The sequence below is a fragment of the Heloderma suspectum genome, chromosome 11, assembly GCF_057233095.1.
Source record: "Heloderma suspectum isolate Gila_16-S chromosome 11, 16-S_ref, whole genome shotgun sequence".
Classification (NCBI taxonomy): Eukaryota; Metazoa; Chordata; class Lepidosauria; order Squamata; family Helodermatidae; genus Heloderma; species Heloderma suspectum.
The window spans coordinates 12,696,173-12,710,018 of NC_139468.1; the positions used below are offsets into that span (position 1 = coordinate 12,696,173).

At 47.1% G+C, this 13,846-nt stretch overlaps 1 protein-coding gene across 1 annotated transcript in view; it reads left to right on the forward strand.

The window, feature by feature from the left end:
* CCDC33 (coiled-coil domain containing 33) overlaps window positions 1-13,846 on the forward strand; it is a 286,225-nt gene that overhangs the window by 211,795 nt on the left and 60,584 nt on the right. The window contains exon 15 of the mRNA XM_084816877.1: window positions 2,665-2,676. Coding sequence (XP_084673003.1) covers window positions 2,665-2,676 — 12 coding nt within the window. The remainder of the gene's footprint in view (window positions 1-2,664; window positions 2,677-13,846) is intronic.

Consider the following 13,846-nt stretch of genomic DNA (forward strand, 5'->3'; position numbering starts at 1 on the left):
ATTTCGTTTATGTTCGCAAATCATGTGAATATGTCCCGTTTGCAATCCTGGACAAGAATTCAAGCAGAAGCACAATGCTTGCAAATTCCCAAACTTGCACATTTAAAAAAACAAGTACTTTGAAAACTGTGCAGTTTTGCAAAAGTGTGCATTTTCACACTTTACTCTATGGGGGGCAAGTGTGCTCTTTTTTAAAAATGCAATTTTCCCGTTCAAAATGCGCACTTTTCCCATTTGAATAAAATGAAGGGGACAAAAGGACACAATCGAACACAGGAAACAAAGCAAGCCAAGCTTCAAGGTGGTGTCTGGAAAATATCAGTGATCGCAAAAATAGCTTCTCCACCCATCCCTGTGGCTCACCCTTACACTAGTCGTACATGCTGTGGCATGCAACTGGACCATCTTTTTGCCAGCCTATTCCTGACTGCTTGAGACTCCCAAGTCCTTGTCCGCCTCTCTCACGATTGTCCAGCAGTGCAACTGAGTCATAAGAAAACAGCAGTTTGCTAAATAGGCAAGATGATGATGATGTTCGATTCCCTCTACCTCCCCACCCCCCAGCAGGGATGTGTGATGATTCTGCTCTGGTAGCTGGGACTGGTGTGTTTTCTTTAGCCTGGTTGTCTGCCATTTAGCTCTCTCATTGGTTAGATTTTACCTGCAGCAAGCCCTGAGTTGCTCAGGCCGAGATGTGAATAATTTAAGGTCTGTGTTTAAAGATGCAATGTAGTTTTAGCTCTTTATCCCTCCACCTCCAGGTCTCAAAGTAGCACAGTTTTTTTTATTTTCTTGCTGGCACACTTTCTCTCTGTCTTTCCGTATAAGCGCAACCTTCTGCCTCCGACTCCTTTGTTCTTCACTCCCCCACCATGACGTCCTTGCCTAAGGATACTGGAATGGAATGGGGCAGAGGTGTGGTGCTAACAGCCATTCGTTTTCTCTGTTGTCATTGCTCCCTTCCTAGTTTTCACTGTGAATCGCAAGCATCTAGAAAACGTTCTGTTAATTCGCATTTCCTCAATCAAGATGGGAACCAGAACAGAATGATCATTCAGGTTTTTTCACTTCTCCAAATTTTGCAATGCAATTCTCCCATTTACAAAAAGTGTATAAAATGAGTACATCAGGAAAAACAGCGTACAAAAACACATACATTAGGGGAAACTGTATACAAAAAATGCCCATCAATTTTTGTGCATACATTTAATGTGCACAAAGATGTATACAAACCGTCATGTGGACATTCCCAAAAAAGATTTGCAAACTGATGCAGAAATGGGATGGAACGTGTACTAGAAATAAGGGTGGACGAAAGACCTGGTCCCGCAGCTGGGGGGGAAGGCGCTCCGTTTCTCCCCCCAAAATTCTTGGCGGGGGGAGGCACCCTGCCCCTCCCGGCCGAAATTCAGACCGGGGGTGAGCGCCCCATCTCCCCGGCCACGAAAATAAAAAAGTAAATTGAAAAAAAACCCAAAAACAACGTGATAGGCTACGTAACGATTTACATAGCCTATCACGGCTGACTTTGAAAATCTAGCCGTGATAGGCTACGTAAATCGTTACGTAGCCTATCACGTTGTTGTTGGTTTTTTTACTTTACGGTAGGGGTGGACGAAAGTCACTTACCTGTCCTCGAAGATTTCCCGCGGTGGGGGGGAGGCACTTCGTTGCTCCCCCCGCGAAGTTCAGGCTGGGGGGGGAGGCTTCCCGCCTCGCCCAGCCGAAATTCAGGCTGGGGGGGAGGCTTCCTGCCTCGCCCGGCCGAAATTCAGGCCGGGGAGGAGGCGCCTCGCCTCGCCCAGCCGCGAACTAAACAGTTAAAAAAAAAAACACCCCCGTGATAGGCTACATGACAATTAACGTAGCCTATCATGGCTAGATCTGCAAAGTCAGCCGTGATAGGCTACGTAAATCTCCACGTAGCCTATCACGGGTGACTTTAAAAAAAAAAAAAGCGCGTACGCAAATGGCGGCCCCCATAGGGAGCCGCCATTCGCGTTCCTTATTTGGTCGCTGTAGTCTACGTAAATCTTTACGTAGACTACGGCGAAAATAAGGGCAACGCAAATAGCGTTGCCCTTATTTTCGCCGTAGTCTACGTAAACATTTACGTAGACTACAGCGACCAAATAAGGAACAGGAATGGCGGCTCCCTATGGGGGCCGCCATTATCCGTACGTGCTTTTTTTTTTTTTTTAAAGTCACCCTTGATAGGCTAAGTGACGATTTACGTAGCCTATCACGGCTGACTTTGCAAATCTAGCCGTGATAGGCTACGTTAATCGTCACGTAGCCTATCACGGGGGCGTTTTTGTTTTTCTTTTATTGGAATGGCGGCGGCGGCAGCCGGTCGAAAGATCGGCTGCCGCCCCCGCCCCTGACGAAGACCCGCCGAACCACCGGCCGGACCCGCCGCCGGGAGGGACATTCGGCGAAGGTAAGTCCCGTCCCGGGGGGTGTGTGGGGGGCGGGGGGCGGAGAATTTCTCCCCAAAACGTGTTCGGGGGGCTGAAGTTTCGGGGAGAAATTCTCTGCCATCCCTACTTTACGGGGAAATGGCGGCAGCGGCAGCCGGTCGGAAAACCGGCCGCTGCCACCGCCGAAATGCTGCCGAAACGCCGCTGGGACCCACCGCCGAGAGGGACACTCGACAGAGGTAAGCCCCATCCTGGGGCGGGCGGGGGGGGGGAGAATTTCACCACCAATTTCTGGGGGCCGAATGCGTTGGCATTCGGCCTTCCAGAGATTCGTGGAGAAATTCTCCGCCATCCCTAACTAGAAAACATCCAAATATTACAGAAAGTGAAACAGCCGGATTCATCTATGCTTAGTCACAGCAGACTTTGTACTGACAGATTTTGTACCGCCTGCACTGCAAGACATGATGATCTCTTATCGTATCTACAAAAATACTCGGAGGGAGCAATCCTACGGCCGCTAGTCAGTGTCTAGATGGTCATAGGATATCTAGTTTTCCAACCTTCTGGAGAACTGACCTTCCCCCCCTTCCATGCTTCCTCGGAACAGCGCCGAGCTCCATGCTCGCAAGAGGCACGCTGAGCTGCCAAAACAAGGCGTGCCAGGGGGGGCGTTCCGGGGTGGGCGGAAATGCTGGTATGACACATCCTATGTGTTGTCCAGCAGCCTCCTTCCTGGTATGACACATCCTATGTGTCATCCGGCAGCCTCCTTCCACAGTACAAAATCTGGTCAGTAGCTAAGTTCCAATCTGGGTATTAGTCTGAGGGGTGCAGATCCAATCATTTTGCACAGAAATATACGAAGATAAAATACTTCAAGCATCACAAATATCATGGTTACATTGAAAACTCTTCTCTGTGGCTTCCCCTCAATTGTGGAACTCCCTTTCCTTGGAGATCTGCCAGAAGCCTATACACACACACACACACACACACACACACACACACACATATATATATATATATATATATATATACATATACATACATACATACATACATACATATATATATATTCTTGGGCTGGAGTTTGGTTGCTGGGGCTAATCTGCTTGGGACTTGGCTGTAAAACACTATACTATTTGTTACATTTTAATCTGGGTTTGAAAAAAGATTTATTTCACACGTAGCCTTGTTTTTAAATCTGTATAACCCACCGTGGTCCTATAAATCAGAGGCGCAGAAGCTCTTTCAGGCTAAGGGCAGAATTCCATTTTGGGGATGTTCTCAGGGACTGCATTCCAGTGGTAAAGGTAAAGGTAAAGGTAAAGGTGTCCCCAACCAGTCGTGTCCGACTCTAGGGTGTGGTGCTCATCTCCATTTCTAAGCCGAAGAGCCAGCGCTGTCCAAAGACGCTTCCATGGTCATGTGGCACGGAATGCTGTTACCTTTCCCGCTGAAGCGGTACCTGTTTATCTACTTGCAATGTCTTGCTTTCGAACTGCTAGGTTGGCAGGAGCTGGGACTGAAGACGGGAGCTCACTCCGTCACGCGGCACTCGGGTCTCAAACTGCTGTCCTGCCAACCTGCAGTTCAGTGTCTTAACCACTAAGCCACCGTGGCCCCATTCCAGTGGTGGGTGGGGCCAAATGCAAAAGGGGTGGAGCCAAAAAACAAAAAAAATGTCAGCATGTTGTGGCTTAAAACTCTTACTGCCAGTAAGAACTTACTAAGCCTTAGGAGGTTGGAGAGAAGAGGAGTAGCCAAGGGAAGGGGGCATGGCCTGGGAACCCCAGAAAGCCAGATTTGGCCCCTGGGCCTGACATTCTGCTTCCCTCCTATACATAATATTTAACATGTTGGATTTTCTGTTTCTTTAAAACAGACTCCAGGCATGGAGGGGGCAATTTTTAATTTTTGTGAACTGCTCAGAGAGCTTCGGCTATAGGGCAGTATAGAAATATAATAAATGAATGAAATGAATGAATGAATCATGACCTAGACTGCAGCATGTAGGGATGTCAGAGAAATCTGCAATGGAATCAAATGAGTTTGGATTTCTATGAATCTGACTATGTTTTCCTGAGTTGCATGGATTCCATGGACCATCGCACACCATTTTGTTTTTTAATTTTCTGGAATTTTACGCAAATTTAGTCATAGAAAAATAAGTAATTAAAAAAAAACTGCCCCCAAATGAACATTTCTCCCACAGGCAAAAGCATAACAATGTGCATTTGGGGCCCATTTGTGCAAATGCGAATTTGCACAAATTCAGGAAATTGGAAAAAATAATCCAATTCCATTACTGAGTGGACAACGGCACAAAAGGCACTAGGCAATCTGTGAAAGAGAACAGATTTTACAAGATCTGTATATCCCTAGCAGCATGCAGGGAGGGTGTTTAACGCCCCCCCCCATCCATGTTGGAACAAAAATCCCACCCCAGGTGCTCTTTTCCATGGAAGGGAAGCTGCTGTTGGAGCCAATATTAGCTTTGCTGTCATGGGGAAGGGGGAGATTTCTATTGGGACCATGGTGGGGAAGGGTTAAACCCCCCACACCCCCACACATGCTATATTCCCAATCCAGATTTTTTAAAGAAGCAGAGAAGTGAAATGTGATGATGCATGTAACATTAGACAGAATGTTGGCTGTAAATGCTGTCTAAGACTGAAGCAATACATTCGCCATGTGTATGTGTATAAGATGTTACCATGTCTGCTTTTACTGGATCATCTCATAGATCTGCTGCTAACTTACTGAGTGTTCAGATTCTGAGGACTATAGAGCAGGGACCTGCAGGTCTGCTGATTGCCTGGCACACCACAGGCACCAGATCTCGGACAAACTGAACGGAGTCAAGCGAGCGGCACAGGAAAAGGGCCTTGAGCTTTGGGGTCATTCCGAGGTTCGCGAGGGGACCTGTTTGCCATTGTCATAGTGCCCTCTAGTGGAAGACAGATGTGTAAGAAGAAGTCACCTTTAAAAACAGAGCCCAGTCATAGGAACATAGGAAGCTGCCTTACAGTGATGCAGACCATTGGTCCATTTAGTATTGTCGACACTGACTGTAAATGGGTCTCCAGGGTTTCAGGCAGGAATTTATCCTGTGCTACCTGGAAATGCCAGGGATCGAACCTGGACCATCTGCATGCAAAGCAGGGGCTCTGCCACTACAGCTCTTCTCTATTGGTCAGACCTTTATGTTCAGCTAATAGCACACCCCTTCTGCGTGCTCTGTAAATATTTAATTAATTGATTGATTGATTAATTAATTAATTTCATCTCTGTACCATCCAATAGCTGAAGCTCTCTGGGCGGTTCACAAAAATTAAAACCAAAAAGCGCAGGATAAAACAATGTAAAATATAAAAACATTAAAACCACAATATAACAACACACACAGAACAAAACCTAGCAGCAATGCAGAGATTTAAAATACAGGTTTGTAACACCAAAGCTAAAAGAATAGGAAGCTAAAATACTAAAATGCCTGGGAGAATAAAAAGGTCTTCACCTGGTGCGTAGGTGCAAGGCAAACCTCTCTAGGGAGCTCATTCATTCCACAGCCAGGGTGCCACAGCAGAAAAGGCCCGCTTTTCAGAAATATCATATCTGAATAGAAATGATTGATTCAGCAGGCATTTTTGAAAGTTTAAAGTGGCTTCTTCTTGGACAGCCACCATACTCAGAAGGAGGGAACTGATATATCAGCCACTTCAAGAAGACCAGCAGGGTTGTCTCCAGACTGTACCCATTTTTATTGAGCATTAAGATAGGACTCCTCCACCATATGGATGCCAGTTACGTAAGCCTTCTGGCCTCAAGGTGCACTGCAGATACCTTGGTAATGGGGAGAGGGAAAGGGAATATGAGCCCTCTGTGCTCCCTTTCCCCACTGCATAATTCTGATCACCCTGACCCATCACTTCCTGCTCACACCTTGCAAGGTATGTGCCCCTTGTTGTTCCTTCTATAGAACAACATCCAACATCACTCTGGCATCCAGGAGCAGAGATGCACTGAAACTAGGTTGGGATCTACTTGCAGATCTCTGAGTGACTGCTTAGCAAGGCTTTCTGATTAGGGATGCATGAATCTGTCAACTTTGGGGATGGCGGAGAATTCCGCCACGGATTTCAGTGAGGCCGAATGCACTGGCATTCAATGCCCCGAAATCCGTGGTGGAATGGCCTGCCCCCCCGCCCCCCCCCATGGATCCCCCCTAGGATGAGGCTTACCTGGGGTGGATGTTCCTGACGGCGGCGGGTCTGCTGGCGGGTCCGCCGGCGGTGGCGGCTGGTCTTTCGACTGGCTGCCGTGGCCGCCATTTACATCCTGGTCTTTGCCATGATAGACTACGTAAGTCTTTACATAGCTTATCACATAGAATCATAGAATAGTAGGGTTGGAAGGGGCCTACAAGGCCATCAAGTCCAACCCCCTGCTCAATGCAGGAATCCAAGTCAGAGCATCCCTGACAGATGGCTGTCCAGCCTCGTCTTGAACGCCTCCAGTGTGGGAGAGCCCACCACCTCCCTAGGTAATTGGTTCCATTGTCATATTGCTCTAACAGTCAGGAAGTTTTTCCTGATGTTCAGCTGGAATCTGGCTTCCTGTAACTTGAGCCCATTATTCCATGTCCTGCACTCTGGGAAGATCAAGAAGAGATCCTGGCCTTCTTCTCTGTGACAACCTTTCAAGTACTTGAAGAGTGCTATCATATCTCCCCTTAGTCTTCTCTTCTCAAGGCTAAACATGCCCAGTTATTTCAGTCTGTCTTCATAGGGCTTTGTTTCCAGTCCCCTGATCATCTTTGTTGCCCTCCTCTGAACCCTCTCCAGTTTGTCTGCATCCTTCTTAAAGTGTGGTGCCCAGAACTGGACACAGTACTCCAGATGAGGCCTAACCAGTGCTGAGTAGAGAGGAACTAGTACTTCCTGGGATTTGGAAGCTATGCTTCTATTAATGCAGCCCAAAAGAGCATTTGCCTTTTTTGCAGCCACATCACATTGTTGGCTCATATTCAGCTTGTGATTGACAACAATTCCAAGATCTTTCCCGCTTGTAGTGTTGTTGAGCCACGTATCCCCCATCTTGTAACTGTGCATTTGGTTTCTTTTTCCTAGGTGCAGAACTTGGCATTTATCTAGGGATGTCAGAGAATTCTGCCACGGATCTCGGTGAGGCCTAATGCCAGTGCATTCGGCCCCCCGAAATCTGTGGTGGAATGGCCTGCCCCCCCGCCCCCCCCACGGATCCCCCCGGGACAAGACTTACCTGGGGCAGATCTTCCGGGCGGCAGCGGCTCCAGCGGTGGCGGCGGGCGGTCTTCCGACCGGCGGCTGCTGCCGCCATTTCCAGGCTTGTGGGGGAAAAAAAAGACGTAATAGGCTATGTAAATCTTTACGTAGCCTATCATGGTTGGGGGTGGGTTTAAAAAAAAATGTGTACGCAAATGCGTTCCTTTTGCGTTCTATTTGCGTTCCAAAAAAACGGCATAAGCAAATGGCGGCGGTTACGGCGGCCGCCATTTGCGTTCCTTATTTTTCGCCGTTTTAGCCTACATAAATATTTACATAGGCTAAAACGGTGAATAAAAAAGGAATGCAAATAGCGCCCACTACGCTATTTGCATTCCCCTTTTTTTTCGCTGTAATAGTCTACGTAAATACTTACATAGACTAAAAGGGTGAAAAATAAGGAACGCAAATGGCAGCCGCCGTAACCGCCGCCATTTGCGTACGCCGTTTTTTTTGGGGGGGTTGCCCAGCTGTGATAGGCTACGTAAAGACTTATATAGCCTATCACGGCTGCCTGGCTGGACGCAAATGGCGGCCACTATGGCGGCCACCATTTGCGTCCGCACCAGCCAGTCTGCAGACGGAAATCCGGCTGCGGACGGCCCTGGCCAGCTGCTCCATGGAGCCGCCACGGAGCAGAGCCGGCCGGGCAGGATTCCGTGGGGGAGGCCCGGATCGCCTCCCCCCCCATCGAGGATTCCGGGAGGAGGGATGGAGCGCCTCCCCCACCACCACGAACACAATCCGTGAAAAGGTAAGTGACTTTTGTTCATCCCTAGTCAACTTTAGTTTCTCTCGGTTTCATATGTTTCCATTCTTAAATCCGCTTCATGTTGAACTTTGTGAATTTCTCCAGTCTTGTGTTTGGTTCATCCCAAACTTTGAGGGTTTTTTTAGAAGTGTGAATGAAGATTCATAAGCATTTTTGTGCACATTTCTCCAAATGTGTGCATTTTGTATGCATTTTTGTCTAATCCACACTTTATTTTATTTTATTGCAACCAGCTCACATACTGCTGGTCTCTCAACTCAGCTGATGGAATGGCTGCTGTCAGGTGACAGCAGATGGAAGGAGGAGTTGGTTTCTCTGCAGAGCTGATGGTGGCCCATCTTCTCTTATCTAGCCTGAATTTGGACCCATTGGTTAGGGTCCTACCATCTGTAGCAAGAAGAGAACAAATGGGCTGCATCATCTATGTGACAGCTCTTAAAAGATTTGAAAATAGCTGTCATACTGCCTCTTAATTGTGTTTTCTCCATCCTAGAAATATCCAACTTTTTCAACTATTTCTCATAGTACTTGGTCTCATAATAAATGCAGCACTTGAATTACAGGGGGCCAGATGGGATATGTGTCCCTAAACTTTTTATGACAGGCTCCTTAGGTACTGTTTCCTGTGGGCTATGGGAGATGGCATGTTTTGGCTAAAATTGGAAGAGCTGGGGGTAAGGTATCTGGACAAAATTAAGCTCCCATATGTCTCCCTCCACCCCACATAATGTCAACATTGAATTTATGTCTTGTGTTCTGCTATCCTCAAGCAACCAAAGGCGCGTAATAGAACCACAGGTGGTGAGGTGAACTTGTCCTATATTTTCCTGACAAAATGCATTTTTCATGGTTCAGTCTTGTGCTTTTCTAAACAATTGGAGAGGCTTGTTAAAGGAATTTTTGCCACCTTCCAGCTCTAATCATTCCTATTGTTGCTCTGGAAAGAAATTGGCTCCCGTTCCAGGCCACAGCAGCTGAGCAAAGCCAACTTGATGAGCAGAACAATGGAAGCTAATGCATTTCATGGCACTGGATTGCACCAACCTTTCTCTGAGGTCCTGCACATTACAGCCCTTAATCCCCTGCTATTAGTGGCCTCCTGCCACAAGGCTTTTTATTACCAAGGTCGAATCTCCAGGCCTCCTTTTTGCTGATTGTCAATAAATGGCACTTTGAAGAAGAACTCCCAAGTAAGACCATCTGAGATAAGAGTCAGAGAAAGGAGGGGAGGAAGAAGAAAGTCAGAATGCCCCAGTTTTGGGGTTCAGGTGTCACTAAGGCTGCAAATCTGCACATATGTGCATGCTTGCTTTGGAGTTAGTCCTACTGAAGTCTGGCATCTCGCTGTTGCCCTGGGACTGCAGAGCTGAAAGGACACACGCTCCAGCCAGAGACCTAAGACAGGGGTGTTGGACCCCTTTGAGGGCCAAATCCCATTTCAGAGAAGCGTTCAGGGGCCGCATTCCAGTGGTGGGTGAGGCCAAAGGCAAAAGGGGTGGAACTCAAGTAGCAGCATAGTTTAGCTTAACACTCTTACTGCCAGGAACTAAGCTTTAGGAAAGGCGTATCAACCTTTTAGAATGTGGCAGGGGGGGGGGCATTCAAAGGCCAAGAAACCACCAAATGATGGGTGGTTAGCAGGAAGAGGATGGGGCCAGGGGAAGGTTGCATTGTCACTGGGGAAATGCAGAAGGGCCATATTGGGGCTGTGCCCTCTTGCTTCCCAGTAAGAGCATTGTGGGGAAAAGGAGGCCAACATGGCCCTATCGGCCAGTAGAGGAGAGTTTGCAGGAAGCTAGCTTCCCTACTTCCTGCCAGAAAGAATGCTTCCTTCCAACTGCCAGATGTGCTAGAACTGCAGAACTGAAGGGAGGCACACTCTGGACTCTGGGCAAGGGCGAAAGGGCAGCTGCGGTCCCTACTTCTCAGGATGAACACCGTTGCAAAGGGGAGACCGACCTGGCCCCATCCACAGTCCAGTGAAAGAGGTTCTGCTCCAGTACAAGAAGTTCTGCTCCAGTGTTTGTTTTCTTCCTCCCTCCTCACTCTTATTTCCTTTTGTGTTACTTCTATTAGGCGGTGAACCTGTAGGTAGGGGCCATGTTATCTTTAGTCTTGGTACAGTGCTCAGAAAATGTTAGGTGCTTCAAAAGTGTTTAACAACAACTAAGGATGGCCAAACTGATCCATTTCAGTTTTGCTCCATTTCTTTCTCAACCGTAAGTATATTTCAGCCGGTTGCCACATCAGTTTGCACATTTGGCGGAGGGGAAGGGGGAAATATGTCCACACAAAATTTTGTGTGGATTTATATACACATTTCTTCTAATAGACACCTTTCTTGTATGCACTTCTCCTAGTCTGCACACTTTTGCCAGTGATTTAACCTCAATATCATGCTTTTTATGTGTACTTTCCCCCAATATACACTTTTTGGTGTGCATTTTTTTGAGTTGAGAATTGCATTGTAAAATTCTGAAAAGTGTGGATTTCAGCCTGCAAGTGCATTCCAGTTCACTCATAGGTTCAGGAAGAGTGACTTGGGAAAATCCATATAAAATTAGACTGAACAAATTTCTCATCCATCCCTAACAACAACAGCAACAACTCAAGGGACGTCTGTGTTAAACAGGCAGAGGTTGTGAGAGCAAAATATAAAAGCAGCAATATTAGCCATTCGAGAGACATGAAGCATATCCAGGACAAAAACCACTGCACCTATTTTTTCCTCTTGAAATTTGGCAGACGTTATCTCCTCCTACAGGGCTACCTGCAAAGATCATCCAACTCTGACAAACAGGGAAAACGTTATAGCCATATTTTTTAAAAATCCCCATTATAGTCAATGGCAAGCATGAAGCCTCAGATTTCAGAATCTTGACTGGCGTTCTGTTCCTAAGCTGAAGCAGATGGCCTCTGAATCAGTCTGAACAGAATCAAGCTGTTTTTTGGAGCTCTGAATTGGGGTCCGAGTCGAATCCTGGAGTTAGTGCACACCTCTAGATATTACAGATTTAATTCAGGCATTTCTACTTTCTCTGTCGCTTATGTCCCTGTTTCCCAAGAACTTACAGGGGTGGGGCTGGTGGGAGAAGAGGGTCAGATCATTTCTAGTGGGTGTTCCCAATGTTTCATGCGGTAACAATTTGAAGCCAGTTCTGCTAACTCATCGGAGCGTCATGAAACCTTGTTGTATTCATCATGGAACAGTTGATTGGTGCATGATTTACTGCTAATTCTGTAAGCCAAACAGACCTTTTAAAGTGCTAATTAACAGCCCCAAATGAAAGAAGCTCATTAGTAGATGTTGTAGCTATCTCATTAACAAGCCCACATTATTTTGAGCTAATTAGAATTCTAAGCCAAGCAGGGTGCGCTGGCCAATCCAAAGCAAGACAGAATGAGGGGGGGAAAAATAGGGTATGGAAGTGTCATATCCTGACATATCAAACAGATAATGAGAGATTTTCTCTCTTTTTTTGCTTCATTAATCAGAACACCATATTGATATTATCAGTGTCGAATGAAGCAAGTGCTGGGGTTGTATTACTAACTGATCTGTGCTCTGTGATTAAATGAATAGACTGGTGATTGTGTCAGTAAATAAAACCCATAAAGAAACAAACATGGAAATGTATAGTCCCAGAAAATGACTTGCAGGGTTGAGGGGAGAGAAAATCACATTGATGCCTGTAATCAGGGTTGGGGGAGAATAATGAAATTTCATTCTTCCACAAGCAGTAATGGGCCCCGAGCACTTTAAGAGGGCCTTGCAAATAAAACCGCAAACATAAGGAGCAACACTGTTGGCTGTATTAAGTTGAGCCTAAGGGCGAGGGGCCACGGTGGCTTAGTGGTTAAGACGCTGAACTGCAGACTGGAAGGTCGGCAGGTCAGCAGTTTGAGACCCGAGTGCCGCGTGACGGAGTGAGCTCCCGTCTTCAGTCCCAGCTGCTGCCAACCTAGCAGTTCGAAAGCAAGACATTGCAAGTAGATAAATAGGTACCGCCTTGGCGGGAAAGGTGACAGCGCTCTGTGCACCTCGGTGTTCAGTCATGCCGGCCACATGGCCACGGAAGCGTCTTCGGACAGCGCTGGCTCTTCGGCTTAGAAACGGGGATGAGCACCGCGCCCTAGAGTCGGACACGACTGGCTGGGGACACCTTTGCCTTTTTAAGGGCTAGGGTCAGATCAGGGGGTCCATGCACAGCCGTACCGAAAAGGCCCTCTCTCTGGTTGCCACCTTCCAAGCCTCGCTCGGGGCTGGCACTCAGAGGAAGGCCCCAGATGCTGATTTTAATGGAGTGGATATCCTGAGGAGATTAATTCCACAAGATGGACACCACTACTGAGAAGTCCCTGTCCTGTGTGCTTTCCTATCATATCCCAACTGTCTCAAGAGAAAATTACAACAACCATAAATGGTGGAGCCAAAGGGCCAAGAAAGGCAAAATGGTACAATCTGTGATATTTCTATCTGGAGTTCAAAAGCTGTCTGGGATCTTCTTTGAATACTAAGAAAGTTGCTGAGAGAGAGAGAGAGAGAGAGAGAGAGAAGTTTGCAAAGTCATGCGAAAAAAGCAAGCTAATGCATCTTTGTGCTTTGAGCTATTCTTTGCAGGTCGGGTTTTTATTCGTGTGGCTTGTGCTTTATACATCTTGGTGGGTGTCTTTTTCTTTTCTTTTGCCGCTGTGTTTGAGCCTGATTTCTGAGCCTGTAACATGTCCCTTTGAACAGGCTTGGCCAGAGGTTGTGGGGAAGCTGCTTGATGGCTTTTGAGTCACCCTGTGCACTCGGCCTGTTTGTGAAGTGGGACAGGAGCAATGTAGGGATGCCATGGCAAGAAGGCCGGGCAAGGGGGTGGGATCTGTAGTCTACACTACCTGGGATGGTTTCTCTCTCTGCCTTATCTTGGAGGAGCAGACTGAGAAACACCGGCCCGAGCTGGGAAGCGCTTGTCTGTTCAGAGAGTTTACTAGTGTAATCTGGCGGCTTTTATTTCCTTGTTCAATATCCTATCAGCATGCAGCAGCTGGGACTGCAGCACGGCAGCAATGGCATCTCCTTGGCCCCTCCAAAATTGTTGCTTTTGAATGGGGAAGAGTGCAGGGAGGGAATGAGGGATCATGTGTCTCTATTAAGATGGCCTCAGCTGAGATTAAATGCTTTTCGATACAATCCAATTAACTCTCAAATTGAATAGCAATGTGAAGGATAATGTACCACCACCATCCTCGGGATGTATTTCTCCGTCCCTCCATCCCTCCCTCCCTCATCTGCAAGACGGTGTCTTCGTTGCGGTGTAGATTAAGGCAAATAGCTTGTGAGTTCACCTCTAGTTTAA